We start from the raw sequence: 21,161 nt of genomic DNA on the forward strand, positions 1-21,161 counted from the left end.
CCACAGGGCAGATAAATGGTAGATATCACATAGATAAAGCATCTGTTTTAATTCAAACTCACTCAATCCTTCCACTTTATTCCAACTCATTTTGTGAGGTGGCAAAGAGCCAGAGTTCTTTTCTTAAAAGACTGAAATTTGAATGCCAAGCTCTTGAATCTCAAGCCGAGAGCGGGAGTCTTTGGGGAGGACTTTGGCAAGGAATGAAAAAGATTGGACCCACTGGCAGTCACAGCTTGCCAAAGCCCCAAAAGCTTTAAAAAAAAAAAAAAAAAAAAGTTGTTGGGGTCCAAATATGGCAAAATCTGTGTTTTAAAGCAAACACAATATCCAAACTGCACAACGGGCTTAGTTAAATAATCCTTCAAGTGCATTTTGCACCTGCCCGAGAAACATCTCATGAGCAGTATTAGATGCATTTTAGACTATGTTGATTTATTGTCTGATATGAGAACTGGTCTTTAGCAGTGTTACAGCACAAACATCATTGGAATGGCAACATTATTTTGATAAGTTTACAAGCACAAGTACTGTGTGAAATGGTACTGACATTTTAGAGTTATCATTGTTGTGCCTCAACTTCACAGTGACGAGTAAAAGTAAATAATATACCAACTGTATGACTGGGGATGCACATATTTCTGCACACACTTACAGCAACATGTTTTTCCTACACATACAGCTTTGCAAGGTTTTGCATAATTTATAGCAGTGTACATCCACTGTTTGTATTATTTATTGACAGTGTCAGTGGTAATTCCCATCAGTTATGTTGCACCTTCTTCCACATTAGACTTGCTTGTGGCGAAAAGCATGAATAAAACAACATAACTCTCTTTGGTCGAAATACAACACAAATTTGGTTTCGTGACCAAATTCTTGTTCTATGCATTTTATTTAAATAGACAGAGATGCCTGGGCTTCATGTTTATCCCCAGTTTGGAATCCTCTTTAAGCTGTTGGCTCATGTAGAAGAAAAGCTGGTAAAAAGCATCATGCAGGTACTTGCAGGCTTCAGCTAAAGAAGCTGTAAATTAAACATTCATAGTAAAAAAAGACATTTAGAACCTGTTCATTCTCAGTTGCTTGAACGATAAGAGCATAAAGTCTATCGCAGGAGACGCGGATTGAAGTTTATAGGTGAACACAATGCCGGGAACAATGACAGCACGTGCTTTTGAATGTAATGGTCAAACTACATCCCGCAAAAAAAGCCCCCTCCATCCTGCCGATGGATGACAGCACATAATGCATGTGACCCTCTCTCTATTGCCTCTAAAGGAATGTTCACAATGAAAGTGACTTAAACAACAAAGAACAAAGAAGGCGCTTACGTTCAAGAGTCTCCCATGGTCCACCAACACAAAAGAAAGAGGCATGCAGTTGTGCCGTCTGGAGAAACAATAGACGTAAGCTTAATAAAGAAGGAGATGGTGAGTTGGTAGGAGAGGAGTCGTGCATCCACACATCCATCTTACGGACAAATCTAAACATCGAGGACCTTTACTTGCTCATCTCCTCCTGTTCACAGCTTTGCATACACTTGCTCCCACCTCCCCTTCAAGCCTTCGGGTGTTATCAAGTGCAACTGTCATGTGTTTAGGCTCGGGCAAGCGTGAAGCGGGCGGGTGCTCCCAAGTGCTTTGTCTAACAGTTGGGAAACTCTTCACTTCCATTATGTCAAACATTCAGCTTCTTTGGTCCCTCCTGTATCCTTGATGAATACAAATACATTTGGGGGCGGATCTGCCATCCCACATATAAGGATGTACCTGAGCTCAGTTTTTACCCTATTTGTTGTCTCCCGCATTCATTTCTAATGACTAGTCATTTAAAACTCACAAAGTTAAATGCACATGAATAAAATCTATTTTGTGCGTTGGAATTATCATTATGCCATCATTATGTTTTGCAAAAATTAGTTTGCGATGGTCTTAAGACAACTCTATGCCCTTACCCATCATGGGATGTGTTTTGACTCACACCTTGGCAATGAGACCTTTTTGTAGGCCATCAATTAGGACTGAACCAGCCCGTATTCATTTGCACTGACAAGGGGCTGCATTGCTGTTTGATTATTGATAGATTTTAGGTGTTGTCTTGGCTTTCCATGCCTTTTTGCACCTCCCTTTCGTCATGTGTTCAATACTTTTTCCCTGTCATGTCTTAGTTTTACACACAACTTATTTTCTGATCTTATTTGTTGTTTGTATGTATGGATTACTTGGGTTGTTCCCAACATCTGGTAAAATTTACAGGTCAATAGCACCTTTGGAAGTATATTTAGTGGGGAAAATGGTGATGTGTTAAATACGTATTTCAGCGGCTGTATGTGTGTGCGTATCTATCTATCTATCTATCTATCTATCTATCTATCTATCTATCTATCTATCTATCTATCTATCTATCTATCTATCTATCTATATATATATATATATATACATATATATATATATATATACACACACACAGTATATGTACACTATTTTGCCAAAAGTATTCGCTCACATCCATTGACTCACACATGAATTTAAGTGACATCCCAATCCTAAGCGTTTATAATTTGAAAGTCAACAGGTCATGGATGAAACATTCCAATTTTTGTTTCCTCTTCCCTGCTGGGTCTACACAGGCAGAAGGTCAACTTGGTACCAGAAAGGAATTGTTGACACACATCTGCCGTTAATGACCCGTTTACCCCATTTGCACAGCAGAGAAAGGCAAGTTACAATATTTAAATTCTGCACTAAAATTATACTCAATAACACGTGAGGTCATTTCAAGATTCTAACCTTTAAGTGAAGACCCTCAACTTAAAAAGTATATTATACAAATACAGAGTGAAAGGGGATTCAAAATTAGTACCAGTATAAGTTTGTAAAAGATGCATCACACAATACATCAATGAAATGGAACAATAAATATCTGCTTATTTTACCACTACAATAAATCTGCAGTGTGAGGAGGCAATGCTGATAAGTGGTTTTAATGTCCTTCGGGGTGAACTGTGGGAAGTACATCAAAGCAGATGCTTTGCCAGATATTCAAGTGACTGCATCGCTTGTAGAGCACATAACAGAAACACGCTTGACCTATTTTGCCCCTGTTAGCGCAATGCTGTTGATGACTTTCCAGTCTGTTGGCGAGCCTAATCCAGTCGCACAATATTTGGTGATAGTGACACTGACAGACCCGTTGCTTCAGATCAGGAAGAACGTGATGTTTGAATCCCAGGTTATTTGTAGTGTTTTCCCTCTTTCCATCCCCTGTTGCCAGAATGCCATAAGTGGCTTCCACTCTCTGTGTTACCAAGTGTGCATCTGCCACTTCTGCAAGCCTTCATAATGCCAGGGGATGCTTCCAGGCTTTGGCATATGCATGGAGGGAAGGGCAGGCATGTCATGATGGTGAACTCATACGCGTCAGCTTTTTCTGTCCATCTGCCTCAACTCTTGAACCGCGTTTAATGATATCTACATTATAAGTATATATTTGGTTGACCCAGCTGTGAAGCACAAGCGAGAGCATGAGAGATGACCGAGAACTGAATATATTTACTATGACGGGCCCAGAGGGTTTCAAGGGCGCTATAGGTAGTTTGTTCACCCTTTTACAGGCACATTGCTGCCGTTTGCACTGTTTGCTCATAATTTTGCAATAAATACTGTAAAGGTACAGGCATATGTGAATGACACTTGATGACCTTCAAGCATCTCATCAGCTTTCAAAACTAATGGTCAAGACTAAACCTTCATGTCCTGTTTTACAAAGTTATTCCTGAAACTCTTTCTCTGAGCATGCTTAGCCAAAAGAGTTTGACAGTAATCCGACAAAACTGATTCCTAAGCACATGCGCTACAAAATGTTGTTCTAAATGTAAACAGACAATGTTAACATAATGTGTGCAAGTGAATGGACAGACATATTTTAAATAACGTGTGTACGTGAATTAACAGTAGTTTTTTGACAGTAGATGTACATGTGAATAGACGGAAATAATAAATAATTTACACTGTATCTCCTAAAAGTCTTACAGTTTAAAATTTAGTCACTGCCTCTCTGATAGACTATTATTCATTTATTTGTATGCTTTTACTCTTTAGAGAATGCTAAATCTCAGATTATTATACCATGGACACGAGGTCATTGTGATCACATAATGGCACACTAAAGTGTGACATTAAACAATCTATATTCTGACATGGGGAGCCAAACATAAAATGAGGATTTCAGTTATAATGGAAGGCATTTCCAGGTTTTCAACTAAAATGCACGGTTCATTACAACAGCTCTTGATCGAACACCTCACTAATGTCTTCTAAACAGTCTACAAGTAGTTTAACCAAAGTATCAGTGTGAGAATGTTTCAGTAGTGTGTGTGAGAGCATCACAGTGGTGGACATGAGAGCAGATCAGTAATATGTGTGGGTAAATAATTTTTAATAGTGCATGTGGTAGTATTCCAGTAGTGTATGCGGAAGTGTTGCTTTAATGTGTGTGAAAGCTTTTCCGTAGTGTGTTTGACAGTATTTCAGTAGTGTGTGAGCAATATTGTTTAGTAGTGTGTGTGTGAAAGCATTTCAGAAGTGTACACAATGTGAGACTGTTTCAGAAGTTCATGTGACATTGTTTCAGTCGTGCATCTGAGTAAATAATTATCAAGTGGTGTGTATGAGCTAGGGCTGTCAAAGTTAAAGCATTAACTCATGATTAATAAGATTAATCACAATTTATTTGGACCACAACACTCCTTAACTGCAATGGATATCTGAAATGTGCCGCAGGTTGCTAGGTCAGTGATCAGGTCAATGCTTCTGCCAGTGCAAAGATAAGTGAGGAAACTTCGACTGGTGTCTTCAAAAGTCATGCAAATGGGACTTTTGAAAAGCAAAGGTAATTTGGATATAGTGCATGTCATGAACGGAACAGAGGATAGGACCCAAAAATGCACGACTCCAAAACAAATGGACAATTTCAAAAAGAGAGGTTTAATATACGGGCAGAGGTCGGTACACAGGTAGGCAATCCAAAAAAGGCTACAGTAACCAAAAAGGTGAGGCAAAAAGGCAAGGTCAATAATCGGAACAGGGTCTAGTCTTACTGTGAGTCTGTGACGTGGAAACAAGGAATGCTGGAACGCGACGACAAGGTACAACGAACTGGCGACTAGAAATATTGAGACACGAGGTCAAATGCAAGAGGTTATTAGGGTGAACGAGGCACAGGTGGTGAAGATGCTCTCAGGAGCAGGTGTGTATGAAACAGGGGGAAGACAACAACCAGAACACACACCCATGACAGTACCCCCCCCCCCCCCACCCCCCACCCCCTTAACGGCCGGCCCCAGACGGCCCCGGAGCCCCTGGATGCGCAATATGGAAGTCCCGAATGAGCAAGTCATCCACGATAAATGCAGACGGCACCCATGAACGTTCCTCAGGCCTGTAGCCCTCCCAGTCCACCAGTTATTGAAACCCCCTCCCCCTCCGACGAGACGACAACAGCCGCCTCAAAGTGAAGACAGAGCCCCCATCCACGAACCGGGGGGGAGGAGGGGGCCTGGAAGGTGGGACCAGAGGGGACTCCCGGGCGGGCTTGAGCAGGCTGACGTGAAAAGCAGGGTGGACCTGCATCGACCTTGGGAGCCTAAGTTTCACGGTGACAGGGTTGATGATCTTTGTGATGGGGAAGGGCCCAACGAACCTGGGACGAGCTTCCTGGACTCCACCCGGAGTGGAATAAGTTTGGTAGAGAGCCAAACTCGCTGACCCACTTTGTAGTTCGAGGCCGGTGTCCTCCGACGGTCAGCAGCGGTTTTGTAGGACCGTCCCTGGCGCAACAGCATCTGGCGGGCTCGCTCCTAGGTCCTACTGCAGCGTCTCACCAAGGTCAATGCCGCTGGAACTGTGGAATCTGGGGCTATGGCAGGAAATAGAGATGGTTGGTAAACATGCACAACCTGAAAAGGCGATAGACCAGTGGATGGAGAGGGGAGGGTATTGTGAGAGAATTCGACCTAAACCCGTTTCTGAGACCAGGATCGTGGCTCCTGTGAAGCGAGACATCGGAGCCCAGTCTCCAGGTCCTGGTTCAGCCTCTCGGTTTGTCCGTTGGTTTCAGGGTGAAACCCAGATGACAGACTGACGGTATCACCTATGAAATTGCAAAGCTCCTTCCAAAATTACGAAATGAATTCTTAGGGGAACCATGGAATTTGAATACCTGGTGTGTCATTAACTCTGCAGTGTCTTTAGTTTAGGGGAGTTTAGGGAGTGCAATGAAGTGTGCCATTTTAGAGAACCTGTCCACGACTGTGAGAATTGTGGTATTTCCTTTCGAGGCCGGTAATCCCATCACAAAGTCTACGGAGATGTCTGACCAAGGATGTTGTGGTATTGGCAGGGGTCGCAACTCACCAGATGGACGTTTACGAGAGGACTTGTTAGCAGCACATACCTGGCAAGCATTGACATAATTGGTAACTTCCTTCTAACATTGGGCCACCAAAAGCGCTGTTTGACCACAGATTGAGTCTAGGCAATGCCTGAGTGACTTATAGTCCGGTTAGTGTGAGCCCAGTGGATGACTCTCATAAAGCCTGTTTTCAGGGCAATCTTCAGGGCTAAGAGTGTTCTTCAGAGCCTCTTTAACCGCAGTTTCAATGTCCCAAACAAAAGCAGAAACGAAACATGACTTGGGCAAAATGGTTTTAGGGTCAGACAAAGAATTCTCTGCACAGAAAATGCGCGATAAAGCATCTGACTTACCATTTTTAGAACCAGGTCGGTAGGATAACGTGAAATTGAATCTAGTGAAAAACAGAGCCCATCTAGCCTGCATCGCATTTAATCACTTAGCAGACTTAAGATATTCTAGGTTCTTGTGATCTGTCCATACTAAAAACGGAGTATGTGCCCTCTCTAGCCAGTGCCTCCACTCCACCAAAGCCACCTTGACTGCCAGCAGTTCATGGTCACCAATGTAATAATTTCTCTCGGCTGGGGTCAGTTTTTTTTGGAGATAAGCACAAGGATGTAATTTACCATCCTTGAGACATTTCTGGGAGAGCATTGCTCCTATATTTGTGCACTCACTGTAGTTGTCTCGCCACGCTGCACTATTTGCATATCTGTTGTTGACCAATACTGGCCACTCATGCCAGAGCAGCATCTGCTCCATTTGCACACTGATTGAGGAGTATCTGCAACATTTGCACAACCAACATTGTCCCAGATTATCGCACTACTCGTCACTTTAAACTGCATACACTCCTTGAAGTCTCTGCGCCCTTTCCACAATGGTCATTGCACCGGACTATTGCAATATTAGTCATTCGAACTGCTCTAAGTGCTAGAGGACTCTGCATCTTTTTGCACAATTGTCACAAAAAAAAATAAAAAAATTACCGGCATTACCAGATAACTAGCAACCCTTTACTGCTCAGTGACTGTTTATTAAGATTTTCTTTTGTGTCAATGTCTTTATGTCTCAAAAGTGTTCTCTGTCAATTGACTGTCTGTTGTCGTACTAGAGCGGCTCCAACTACCGGAGACAAATTCCTTGTGTGTTTTTTGGACAAATAAAGATTATTCTGATTCTGATTATACCGGCATCAGACGCATCAACTTCTACCACAAACTGCTGTTTGTGATCTGGCAAAGTGAGGATGGGAGTGGAGGTAAAGCTAAGTTTTAAGTTTCTGAAAAGCTGCCTGAGAAAGCGGCTTCCATACGAAAGGTCTGTGTGGCGAGGTAAGATCATGCAAAGGCGAGGCTATAGAATGGAAATTTCTAATGAACCTTCTGTAGAAATTAGCTAACCCTAAGAACCTTTGTACGTCTTTGCGTGACGTGGGTGTGGGCCAATTAGTCACGGCATCAACCTTGGAAGGGTCCATTTTGATTTCACCTGGAGCCAGCACAAACCCCAGAAAAGAAGCGGACGCCTTGTGGAACTCACATTTCTCAGCCTTAACATATAGTTCATTCTGCAGTTACCACTGCAACACAGAGCAGACATGAATGATGTGAGTCTCCTCATCCGGGGAGAATATCAAAATATTGTCCAAATATACAAAAACATACACAATCAACATGTCACGCAGCACATCATTGACAAAGTTCTAGAACACAGCTGGAGCGTTAGTTAATCCAAAAGGCATCACCAAATCGGAATGTCCCGTTGGTGTGTTGAATGCAGTTTTCCATTCATCCCCCTCCCTTATCCTGACTAGATGATATGGATTTCTTAAGTCTAGTTTGGTGAAAACCTTGGCTCACTCCAGGAACTCAAAGGCGGTGGAGATGAGAGTAAGAGGGAACCTGTTTTTCACAATTATGGCGTTGAGACCCCGGTAATCGATACAGGGTCGCAGAGTCTTGTCCTTCTTGTCCACAAAGAAAAATCCGGCTCAGCAGGGGATGAAGATGGGCGAATAATCCCGGCTGCCAGTGATTCATCCACATACTCCTTCATAGCCTTGTGTTCCGGCCCTGAAAGAGAGAATAACCTCCCTCGTGGGGGTGTGGTTCCAGGCAGCAAGTCAACTGCACAGTCATTAGGTCTGTGAGGCGGAAGGGATTTGGCCTTGGACTTGGAAAAAAATTATTTAATGTCATGGTAACAGGTGGGCACTTGAGATAAATCAGGATCCCCAGATGGGGTCTGTGGATTGTCATTTGAAACATAGCCCTGAACATCACATGGAGGCTTGAAACAGTTCTGGGCGCAATTGCTGCCCCATGACATAACCTGCCCAGAGGACCAGTCAATGTGAGGATTATGTAATTTCAACCATGGGTTCCCTAAAATAAGGTCATGATTCATGGCGTCAAAAACATGAAAACTAATGCGTTCCGAGTGAGAATCAGGAAATGTCAATGTGAGAGTTTGGGTGCGGTGAGTGATCTTGCCCATAAAACTGCCATCTGTAGCATAGGTGTTGTGGTGGCGTTTTATTTGAAAGGTTCTAAGGTGCATACGTCTAACGAGGAGGGAGTTTAGTAAGTTTGCGTCATAACCAGAGTCAATTAATACAGGTGTATGAATTTCTTGATCAGGAGAGTATAGTGTCACTTTAGGAAGAACCCCGGTAGAAGCACCGCCCTTCCCTCAGCCGGTGTTGACGTTCCTCAGGGGAGAGACGGAACATGCCCAGTTGCATGGGTTCTCCCATGGTGACGCTAGCCAGTGGATTGAAACTGGCAACAGGGGATCTGCCTTGGTTTGGCTGGTCACCAAGGCTCATCCTCCAAGTGCGCGGTGACGCAGCCCTCCGCCGAACTCCGTCCAGCTCGCGATCCAAAAGCCTCTTGTCGATCTTTACGGCAAGAGCGATGAGAGTCTCCAAGTCGGTCAGCAGGTCTACCGGGAGCAAATGACGGCGGGGGATAGTCCTTGAAAAAAATGCATCGAGCAGAGCCCTGTTATTCCACTGACTCTCAGCTGCTAGAATGGGTAACTCAATCGCATCATCTGACACCCTGCGCTTCCCTTGTTGTAAGGTGACAAGGGAGCGAGCTGCCTCACAATCTGGTGTGGAAAACTGAAAAATTTGCTCCATGGTCTTTACGAAAAAAGCCCACGAATGACACGCGGTGGAAATGCGGCTCCATTCAGCAGTAGCTGATGCTCTCAGGAGCAGGTGTGTATGAAACAGGGGTAAGTTAACCACCGGAACACACACCCATGACAGTGCAGCGCTGAACTCTCTTTTCATTGAAGTACAACAAGTTTAAAATACCATCGCAAAGCAAAATGTGGTACAACGTGTGGTATATTTGGCATCTGTGATTGATCGCGGTAAATCAAAATTCAAAAGTGTGATTAATCTGATTTAAAAAATTAATCGATTGACAGCCGTGTGTGGTTAGTAAGTCCTGAATAATGTCCCATTGATTTCAATAATGCAGACAATGTTTATTTATAAAACACTCATTGGCAAGACCTCACCCTATCTTGGCTCTCTGCTCACCATGCATACCACCACTCGCATTCTCCATTCCAGCAGTTTTATTAACATCTTTGTCGGCACGACTACTGGTCGATCTTCTTTTCAGTTTTCTCCCCCAAACGACTGGAACACTCTACAACTGGTGCGTCAAACTTATTTTTGTCACGGCCACATCATAGTTATGGTTTCCCTTGAAGGGGCATTATGACTGTGAACCCATATAAATCTATGCATAATCGGAATTTTGAAATCAGAAGCCAGTAAAAACAGTTTGTTCAAGTATTGTTCAATTTAGTTTAAAAGGAGTATTGGAAGTAAAAATGCTTGCTATATCACATCGGTTTTAAAAGTGAAGACAATCTGCAATTTTGGTATTTTAGCAAGAAACATGATGCTCATGATTTGCTTTCGCGGGCCACATAAAATGATGTGGTGGTTCTGGATCTGGCCGCCGGTAATAATAAAACCCACCTCATTTATCCCAATATGATTGTCTAAAAAGTTGGTGAGGGATACAGTACATGATCACTGTACTTGGTTTTAGCCTGCTATGAAACTTTTATTCATGCAGGAATGTAATGCATTATGTAAATATTGAACTATTATCATATTCTCCAGTTTGTTGGGTATTTATAGATAGATAGATAGATAGATAGATAGATAGATAGATAGATAGATAGATAGATAGATAGATAGATAGATAGATAGATAGATAGATAGATAGATAGATAGATAGATAGATAGATAGATTTTAAATTACACATCTGCCTGCCATCTTTGAAGAGTCACAAATATTCATCACATCATGTTTGTGCATAAAAGACTAAAGGTATCATCTACAAGTAAAACGTATAATTTCTGTATTTGCTTCGTCATCCACCTTCAATTCCCAATTGAGATCATGTTGAGCGCTTTGAAAAAAAAGAAAAACAGCATCCACTTCCCCTCATGATTTTTTAAAATGCGCTCCAATTGCAGTGCTGGATTTAAACATCTGTAGAAGTCTTTATTTTTACTTTTACCTCTTGGACAATGCTGCCTCTTGGCCTTCAAGAGGCATTAAGACGAGTCAGTCAGATGAGTAGGGGAGATCTCAGAAGAACTAAAGCTCTCAAAAGCTCCCATGAAATCTTAAACACAGTTCCAACGCTTCTTATTTGGGCGGCGGCAGTGGCGCTAAACAAGCTCACAGGTTTCGTTCAGCAGCATGCAACACTTTTGTTCCATTTGTAGCTTGTTTGAGTTGACACACCAAAACCTAGCAAGGTGTGTGGAAAATGTATTGCTGGGTTTTCATGTGAAGTGACTACGTGGAAATTGTTGTGCTTTTTTGCCCTACCAGTGACTCATTAGAATCCTCCCGTAATGTACTGAGTTCAAAGCTGTCAGAGTTTTTGTTTTACAGAATGGTTAAATCCAAGACAGAGCAGTTTAAAGTGAGTTTGGCAGGTCATGCAAAGGCCAATATAGTCAAACCTGCCCTCAAAAAGCACAAAGTTGCCAAAAATCCTCTCACAATTGAGTTGCTTTAATGAGCTTACATTTGGAGTTGTGTGCGAAATGTAGATGACTTTGGCAGATGAAACACACACACGCACACAGGCACACACACGCACGCACACGTAGATCTACAGCTGAGGTATAAGTGCAGAGTTTTCAATTTCGATCTGACAACAAAGTTATTTTGGGTGACAGTCTAATATGGGACTTGAGAGCCTTGTGTTTCTTGACAAAACCTTAAAACTCATACATATATATATACACACACATACACTCTTAGTCACTTTTTCCGTCATCTTCCCAGCCGCCTGTGGCCATCATCTGGCATCGTCTTGAGCTTCAATTTTCCAGGAGATGTCTCCCTCAACGATGGTTTGAGCTGAATTTCCCCCTTATTACCATATTAGTCAGTTGTGCTGTGTTGAGAAAAGGGAATGTTTTGTTTGCTCTTTGTTTGGCCTGTTTTTATGATTAGACTTAGGTAGCAAAGGGGAAAAACATTGGAATGTTTTTGGTAAACTTCCATGGGACGTGACTGAGGAATTTAGGGAAGTCCAGATTGGAAGGATGAATGGCAAGATATCATATTCAAGCATAATTTTAATAGTTTTGTAATGTTTTAAGATGACATCAATGCATAATAATACAATTAAAAAGCATGACACGAAACAGATTTATCTCTAACTAGAACTCTATCACGTTTTAAATATTCTATTGAACTGTCACTTATTTCACTAAAGAATAAAAACATAAATGTTGAGTTAAATATTGCTTATTCCCCGAGTCAACCCATTAGAAAATTATAAACATGCACCCTCCATCCAAAGAAAAATGTTCCATTCAATATTTGAAATGAATAGAGCCCCTTTTCCTCAGACAAAGTCAACTTCAACATGCAAATAATCTGCCTCCAAGCTGTTTTAGCCTATCTTCTGCATTTTTGATCATCCCTGTCAGAGAATTGGCAATTTCATATTTAACTGAATTTGCATTAAATCTTTTAGTCAGGATTATGCTCAAATATATTTCCCCCAACTATATTTATGTCCCCTATCAAGAGCCACCCTTCAATTTTTCCAAATGCCAATTTTATTCCTATTAATTTCAATCAATTCCCATTTATTTGCATGGAAAGTTACCAACTTTGTAAATTCCCCGAATTTTGCAACCACAGGCGTGGTGGAAGAACATTTTATGATGACTATAGAACAGGAAATTTAACTTATCATGAAATAGAAAAGCAGTACACAAGCCAACAAAACAAACAAACAAAAAAAGATGAAAAAACAAGATCTTTATAATCCCTCAAGTGGAAATCAAAAGCCCAAATCCTTACAGATAAACTACTGCCGCCCGCATTGACAGAAAAGAGACCTGTTTTGAGTTTTAATGAAAGGGGAAAAGGAAAGCAGTAATCTTCCTCTGTGGCTATCATCTGTGGCTGCATCTGTCACTTGCCATCAAATTTCAGAGTGGATGAACTATTTGTTGTTTCTATGATTTTTTTTGGAATGACAGTTCATAATCCTGCATGGCCATTTGCCTACGAAACTGAAATCCTCCCTTACCATGACCCATACAAAGCCGTATCAACGTTCCTGAAATGACATGCTTTTGTCAAAATACCCCAAAGATCAATAATTACAGCATAATTTGCACGCTATTTTTTCCAGCCTCGCTGAAATTAGTCTGCTTTGAGGGGGTGTCCTATCTCAAGAAAACGAGCCACTGCTCACCTCAGCTGCGAGCCCCATAAGGATTCAAATATCTGTCAATTCTCAGGCAAAAGAATGGCTTGCTCACAGGCACATTTTTGGAAATATGTGCTGTTAACAGCTAAAAAAAGATTTACTTGGTTGTTTGATTCGATGGGTGGGCAGACACCCCAGAGGCCCAACTATTTATAACCAAGCAATTAATAAGTAAGTCACTTTAAAAAAAAAAAAAAAAAAAAAAATCTCTCTCTCTCTCTCTCTCTCTCTCTCTCTCTCTCTCTATATATATATATATATATATATATATATATATATATATATATATATATATATATATATAAAACCCTTGTTAACTGCACAAGCATTTAAAAAAAAATTAAATGGTTGTGCTTTTTAGCCCCACCAGTGACTCATTAGAATCCTCCTGTAATGTACTGAGCTCAAAGCTGTCAGAGTTTTTGTTTTACAGAATGGTTAAATCCAAGACAGAGCAATTTAAAGTGAGTTTGACTATTTTTTTTATTCTATTTTTTTTAAATGCTTGTACAGTTAACAAGGGTTATACAATGGAGACAGTTAGACCTTGGAACAGATTCAATTCCATTATTTTCTGTACAAAAAAAAATATCGATTCGAACAATTGGGAGATGTTGTGTTTGAATTTAGAGACGTCATTCTTCTCACCAGAAGTTCTTAAAGTATGTTTCATGTGGTTCAGGCAAGAAAACTCACAGATATGCAGTGGCACACACACACACACACACACACACACACAGGCACACACGCACACACACACACGCACGCACACATTGACGAACAGAAAAACAGACACACTGTGGCTCCAAAATTAATGAATGAATAAATGCATTTTGTGAATAAGTTCAAGTTTGCTCCTCTGAATATATTGTAGCTTAATTAATTAATTGTCAATATGTTTCTGCATGAATTACTACTGCCAGTTTGCCAAAATGATATAGCCACTGCCACCATTGCTCCTGCACCAGAGTTTTGTGAAAAAGGCTATATACCAGAGGGGGAACTACATGACAAGCAGTCAAAGAGCTCTGTTGTAGACTACAAGTCTCTTTGGGTTCTTTGCCTTGCTGTTCAGTAATTTATGAGCCATTCTCTTCTGTTCAAAATCAAATAGGGGAAAAGGGAGAAAAAGTAGAAGAGTGAACAACAAAGAGCTTGGACAATCAAACATTAATATGGCTGCTGTGTTTGTATGGGCAACCCTGTGATTGCCTACGTAACACATTTCCTCCTGTAAAACTGTCATGCTTAAATTACAGTGAATTCCCAGACACATGCATTTGTACAGTGAACACATTTTTCGCTGCTTTATAAAACAAGGCCGGCTGGCTACATGAAAGTGATAGTCTGTGGCTTGGAACGGGCTGCATTCACTCCATCACATTTACTCAAGTAACATTTTGGATAAATTGTACTTGTCAGAGTAGTTTTCATGAAGCATACTTTTTACTTTTACTCAACTATTTATGTGAAGAAGAAACTTTTATTCCGTTACAATAATCTACATACCGCTCGCTACTTTCATTTATCAATAATTGCGTGCGCGTTCTATTTTTAGTCTTTCATTTTCGGGTGCCGTTGCTCCAATCCACCGTGATTACCATAGTGATGTATGACTCAAGTTCACCAATCAAACCACACAACAAAGTCACATACCATCTCTAATTAGATGAACCACATTGAATAATGCATTACTCATTCAACAATTCACCATGCCAGAAGCTGTTTGGGTTAGAGTTAAACAAACAAAAATGTTTTATTTGAATAAACACACATTATGTGAAGGAAATGGGATCAAATCTTATTGCGGAAATGATTAACTGATTTCATAAGTGGAGCTTAATGGTAACTCTAAATTGGCAATTCAAATAAGCAGGCATAAAAGTGATGGTTTAAACAATATCAAAGAGTGGCAGGAGTTCTTCACAGTTAGATTTATAACTAACACAGACATGCATGGAGCATGTCTAATAGGGGGAGGTGAGGATTAGTCATTTGATTCACTTGGTTATCTATTTTAAAGATTCGTGATATGGTCAAAAATATTGAAAAATTACCATCACATCTACAGAAAGTAAAGATTTCGCAGGAAGGGTGGAACTGGTTTGTAGCTGTAACAGCTTTGTCCATTATTGAACAAAACTTTCTTTATCTATGGGATTTTTTTTGTCCAATCATTCAGAACATTTGTGTGGTCACAATTTTCTTATATTGTTCATTCCAAATGTGTTGAGGTTGAGGTCAGCATGATCAAGTTATCAAGTTCAGCCACACCAAACTCATCTAAGCATGACTTCATGGAGCTTACTTTTTGGAAAATGAAAAAGGCCTTTTTCGAACTGCTCCCGCAACATTAGAAGAATGGAATTGTCCAAAATGTCTTAAGGCAAAAGGAAAAGTTCCAACTAAAGGCATATCCCTTTGTCTGTACGTGAGCACAATGACTATCCTGAAATAAAATCGGGGTAAAAAACACAAAAACTACAGAAACAAACAAAAAAAGAAATCAGAACATTTACTGGTACTTGGTGAATGGGCCGACACTCTAGAGACCCAACTATTTGTACACAAACAGTCATTTAAAAAAATAGTCTGTTCCCTCTAGCTTTTGCAGTCGGAATCGCAGTTTGACCGTGGAACCATCTGCGGGTTCTCTGAATCTGTCAAGTCCTGTCTGTGTCCCATCTGGGTCACTGACATTGCATGAGGGTAAAAGACCTGTGTTGCATTCCCCAACAGTTTGAACTTCAAGGCAGTTTTGGGAACCTTTGTGAAACAACAGTAGAGAGTGAAGCAGCTAATGAAGTCCTTGTGCGAGTACATTCCTTCCATGATGAGTGCAACCATGTGTTTCTGTGTGTGCAATCCAAATTTGCACACTTACATAAGGGCCTTTCGTTTCGCAATGAGATCAACCGAAATTTGCTTCTTTTTTTTTTTTCCTGACATGCATCAGCACCTAACTTCCTCCAGTTGTGGGAGTGAATTGATTTCATTTGTTTCATTTCAACCAAAACCTTGTGAAAGGGCGGCGAAAGCGATATCAAATCACGGTGTGGACCTGGATAAAAGTTCTCTGCGTTAACATTGCATTAATCACATATGTACAAGACATCTATAAAAGTGTAGAATTTGGTGTTGATCTGTGTTTTACTGAGTGCAAGTCATTTTTTTTCTACAATAATTAACTTTATACAACCACAAATGCTAAAATAAAGCACCTTTGTTTAACTACTAGCTTCCCCAAAAATGGTCTTACTTCCAGAGAAGCAACACATTTGTGACAAGAGTACTGAAGGGGGACAGTGGCCAACGTTTCAGTCATCACAATTAATCAAGAGCCCTCAAGCAAAACATAGTAGTGCAGGAAATGGAAGAACCGTCGTTGCCTTTGTGACTAACGATGTGAGCGGTGAGTGGGCTTTTGACCACTATTAAATTCTTGCTTTGACCACATGAACCAATTAGTGGAATCATTCATTATCATTCATCAGTTCAGCCTGGAACCTTTGGCTACCAAAAAAAAAAAAAAAAAGGCTGTTGTGTGACCTCTTGTGGTAGAAATAGGGGATCGTTCACACTACCAACATTTATACACCACCACTGAGCTTGTATTTTGGGAATTACTATTTAGAGAACCTGTAGCTACGATAGACCAACAAGCCAATGCATTGTGAACACTTGCAGGGTATGTGAGGCCCAATAAAAGTGTTCTATCAAAAAGTCTGTCTTAACGATGCTGTTTTGACAGTTAAATAGATATTAAATTTAACATATATGTTGTTTACTGTAACTGCACACTCTTATGTAGAAAAATAAGGTGACCCAAATATTACAGCTACCAGGATGATGCAGTCATATACATAACATTAAACTGTAACAATAAAACAAGTGCTTGTAAATGAATTCCACGCTGACAGCGCAAATAAAAATGATGCCTTATTATATTCATCAAAGATGATATTTGGGAATAATGTGGCTATTACAGCATACAATAATTATTAAATGTTGAACAAATTTTCTTGCTCGCTCCTTTTCTCAGGTCTTTCCAAAGAATTCACTCCAACAGCAGATGTGAACATAACCATATTTAATTCCATTACAACATGTGTAGAACTTACGTGGTACCAAAAAAGCACATAGCAAAATATTGAGTGACAAATTGGACCATAAAACCCCACTGATGTCAATAAATCCACCATGGCACAATAGGATGTAAGATTAAGACACACGAGGACGATTTGGAACTTTTTTTCATTTGGAATAGATACATATATACCAGTACTGCATATCATATATTTCACTCAGGAAAGCAAAGCACATTTGCTGAATTGTTAACAAAGTATGATCCCTAACTATGAGCTATAGCACATTTATTTACGCCCTTAAATCTACATACTCTTAACAGAAGACACTCTACATGACACTCCACATGCTTTCCTACAGAACAGGAACGTGTTCACAGACGGAAACACCACAATAGCCTGACAATAGGTGACGCCAAATATTCAACACAATGTGTCCAACTGTTGGACTGTACTACTTGTTTGTTTCTTTTACTTCACCCTTTCAAAGAAATACACAAATTGTGAAATATTTGCCAGCAAATATCCACGTGATTGAGTCTTCAGGAGGAGTTGGCCAGTTACCTTGGGGAAAAAAATGACTTTCTCAAAACAATTATTTAAAAAAAAAAATATTAAAAACAAGATATTGTGTCCCTAAAATAAGTGGGGGGAATCTGACAACGGGGGTAGCATGAATTTACTTTATAAGATTCTTAAAATAAGCTATTTTAACTTAAAACAAGTCTTTTTGTCTTGCTGAAATTTTAGGACAAAGTCAAAAACTGCCTAGAAATAAGTACACGAAAAATAAGATCAATTCACAAGGTAAGATTTTGTGTTTTTGCAGTGTAGGTTTGGGGTTTCATTTAAAAGTGCTGTTTTCTTATTTATAAAATCTATGAAGGGGTTCAAGCTGAAACATTCTGTTCCAAATGCCCAAACGTGCAAGTATTGGTCAGTTAATCGGGGTAATTAAGGCTACTTGGCACAAATCACTATATTACCCTAAGCACACAATCAGGTCGCAAAAGCCATACATAGAAAACAGAAAACTGACTGACCATTGGAAAATGAGTATATACTGTATCATATTTTAACATTGTATATGACTGCTTAGTAATCATTAATATCCATCTTTAGAGCAAAAATGTCAGTACATTTTAAGACTTATCCAATAAAAAGGTTAATTCAGGTAACTGTTCCCCAGTTTCGAGAAATACTTCACACATTTGGCCCGTTCAAAATGAGACATATACAGAATCAGTTTTAGCTGTTGTTGTTTTTTGGCCACAGCATAGTTTTGGTGCGCAGTGAAACCACAAATTAATGGTCCTGGAACCAACGGACTCCGGATTTAACGAACAGAAATGGTAGAGTCAGGCACGCCTGCGAGCAAATATCGTTAGTTCCAAAAGTGGCCACTGTTCTTTACTGGCGGAATCAACACTGTAGTTCTGGGAAGAGCCACTGTTGTTTACTTGAGCGCTCGTTGTGTACACATATGCATCTCGAACATTCTACGGTATATTGATATATACTGATATACGGTAATCGGTTGTGGTCAGTCTTTTTTGTGTGTGTGTGTCAAGCTCTTCACTACGGCATACAATCGTAACGGAAATAATAAAAGGAAGCGCACTAACCTTAGCATTGGTGAAAAATGGTACTTATTTAGAAGCTGGAGTCGGGAGTTTATGTGGCCCGAGGAATAAGGCATGAAAAACTTACTGTAACTGTAAGTGACATATTTAGCAGTAAGGAAAAACAACAAGATTTTGCAGTGAAGTTTGATGTGGACCCTACCAAAGATAAGAAAGGTGTTGTGCAGAAGCAGAAGCACTTGAAAGTGTGTCAAAGCGGGGACCTGCAGGAAGCTGTTTACAAGTGGCACATACAACAGCACTTCCACCGAAGCATTAGACCATCACAACAATGTTTAAAGGTAAGTTTGGATAAATTTGAAAACTTTTCAAACATTTTCATGCTTTTTTTTTTTACATTTATTTACAATCATTTAATAATGTAACGGGTGTTTTTAGGCCTTGAAAAAAAGTGTTTCAAATTAACGGACAAATGGCAAATAACAGATGACCCCTCTTCCCTTTTAGTCTGTTAATTTGTGGTTTCACTGTATTTTACTTACAATGTACACACACACACACACACACACACACACACACACACACACCAGAAACTAACAAGGACACTTCTTGAAATATGATGCAAACATTGTTGTATAAACCATTCTCATCAACATGTACAAGAACACAATGGATATCCTGAAATAAAATGGAAAAACAAAACAAACACAACTTTGGCACATCTTATAGTGCAGCAAGTGGCAAACTTACAGCTGAGTGCTTTAACATTATAATTGCATTCAACAGTGAGGCGAAAAATAACAGTCTTACAAAGACTAACATTTATGTCAAAGGTTTGAAGGACAGACATACTTCAAATCAAATGTTTGATGAACTCCTTTAGTGTGTATACAAATTTTGCATTTAAACAGCATTTAAAGTCGAGATTGTAGTCTAAAGTTGCCTTTTTGTTAACTAAGGGAGCTAGCGCATTTCCTATTGCTCGGCACTAAAATAAAAAGAAACCAGATGGCATTCATGGCTATGTTTTCGAAGTGCTGTGATGGTTTTTGAGGTATTTCTGGGGGCTGTTTTCAAATGCTTCGAACTGAAATGTGGGGCAGAAACAATATCTAAACAGAATAATGAGTGGTGGCTTCAAAGTCTGTAGAAGGCAGCAGCTGAATATGTAAACAAGAATGGCATTGCGTGAGCATGCTGGCAGATCCAGCGATGGACAAGAGAGGAAAGATGAGGCTGTGTGATTATCACAGACGAGTTTCTCCAAGCAGTCATCAGATATGACATAAAGCTGGAGTTTGATGCTCTCACACCAATGTCTCTGGCAGTGTGTCTGCACTGTCTGAAGATAGCAGTTGCCATATTTGCCAGCGGTCCCTCTGCCAGTCCTGCCACTCCTGGCTGTGCGGCATCATGGGCCCATCGGAGTTTTTCTGCTCGGCACTTGGCATCTTGTGCTGCAGGGGGTGCTGCTGCGCTGATGGAAGCTGTGGTGAACTTTGACAAGCAGCCAGACGGTGGTGCGCGTTATAAGGAGGAGGGAATCGGCCACTCTCGTTAGAGTTCACCCAGCCTTTCAATTCCGACGTCGTGCAGGCTCCATGAGCATGCTGGAGAACCTGCGCAGAGCGATTGATGGTTGGCTGCAGGTGAGGGCTAGTGCACACACGGGTCACCGGCGGGTGTGGCCTGCACTCAACGATGCCAGACACTGTCTTTGTTGGCAGTGCCATCGGCTTGTGTCTGCTATCACCATGGAGTCCATCAAGTCCTTCCTGTGAGCTGCGGGAGCTTCCCTCAGACACGTTGCTATGGGAACCTGTAGACCAAACATCCACAATATCAATGGAATTAATAAAAAAAATACTGTGAATTTACTTTGTTTGTCATGCACGTGGATACATAACAAGGAAATGTTTTATTTACTCTATATTTTCTGAGCCGCTTATCCTCAAAAGGGTCACGGGAGTGATGGAGCCTATCCCAGCCATCATCGGGCAGGAGGCAGGGTACACCCTGAACTGGTTGCCAGCCAATCGCAGGGCACACATAAACAAACAACCATTCGCACTGACATTCACACCTACGGACAATTTAGAGTCTTCAATTAACATACAATGCATGTTTTTGGGATGTGGGAGGAAACCGGAGTGTCCGGAGAAACCCACACCGGCACGGGGAGAACATGCAAACTCCACACAGGCTGGGCCGGGGATGGAACCCCGGTCCTCAGAACTGTGAGGCAGACACTCTAACGATTCGCCCACCGTGCCGCTGTCAGTAATCAATT

At 40.7% G+C, this 21,161-nt stretch overlaps 2 protein-coding genes across 5 annotated transcripts in view; both read right to left on the reverse strand.

Annotated features, from left to right (window-relative positions):
- LOC133410299 (E3 ubiquitin-protein ligase Midline-1-like) overlaps window positions 1–1,479 on the reverse strand; it is a 42,504-nt gene extending 41,025 nt beyond the window's left edge. For both annotated transcript variants that reach the window (XM_061691279.1, XM_061691270.1), the window contains exon 1: window positions 1,335–1,479. The gene's annotated coding sequence lies outside the window, so the exon portion shown is untranslated. The remainder of the gene's footprint in view (window positions 1–1,334) is intronic.
- Window positions 1,480–17,278: 15,799 nt separating this feature from the next.
- LOC133410313 (rho GTPase-activating protein 6-like) overlaps window positions 17,279–21,161 on the reverse strand; it is an 83,232-nt gene continuing 79,349 nt past the window's right edge. For all 3 annotated transcript variants that reach the window (XM_061691302.1, XM_061691321.1, XM_061691313.1), the window contains exon 14: window positions 17,279–20,690. In XM_061691302.1, the coding sequence (XP_061547286.1) occupies window positions 20,179–20,690 (512 nt within the window). In that variant the 3' untranslated portion in view covers window positions 17,279–20,178. The remainder of the gene's footprint in view (window positions 20,691–21,161) is intronic.

This window comes from Phycodurus eques, chromosome 1 (assembly GCF_024500275.1).
Source record: "Phycodurus eques isolate BA_2022a chromosome 1, UOR_Pequ_1.1, whole genome shotgun sequence".
NCBI lineage: Eukaryota > Metazoa > Chordata > Actinopteri > Syngnathiformes > Syngnathidae > Phycodurus > Phycodurus eques.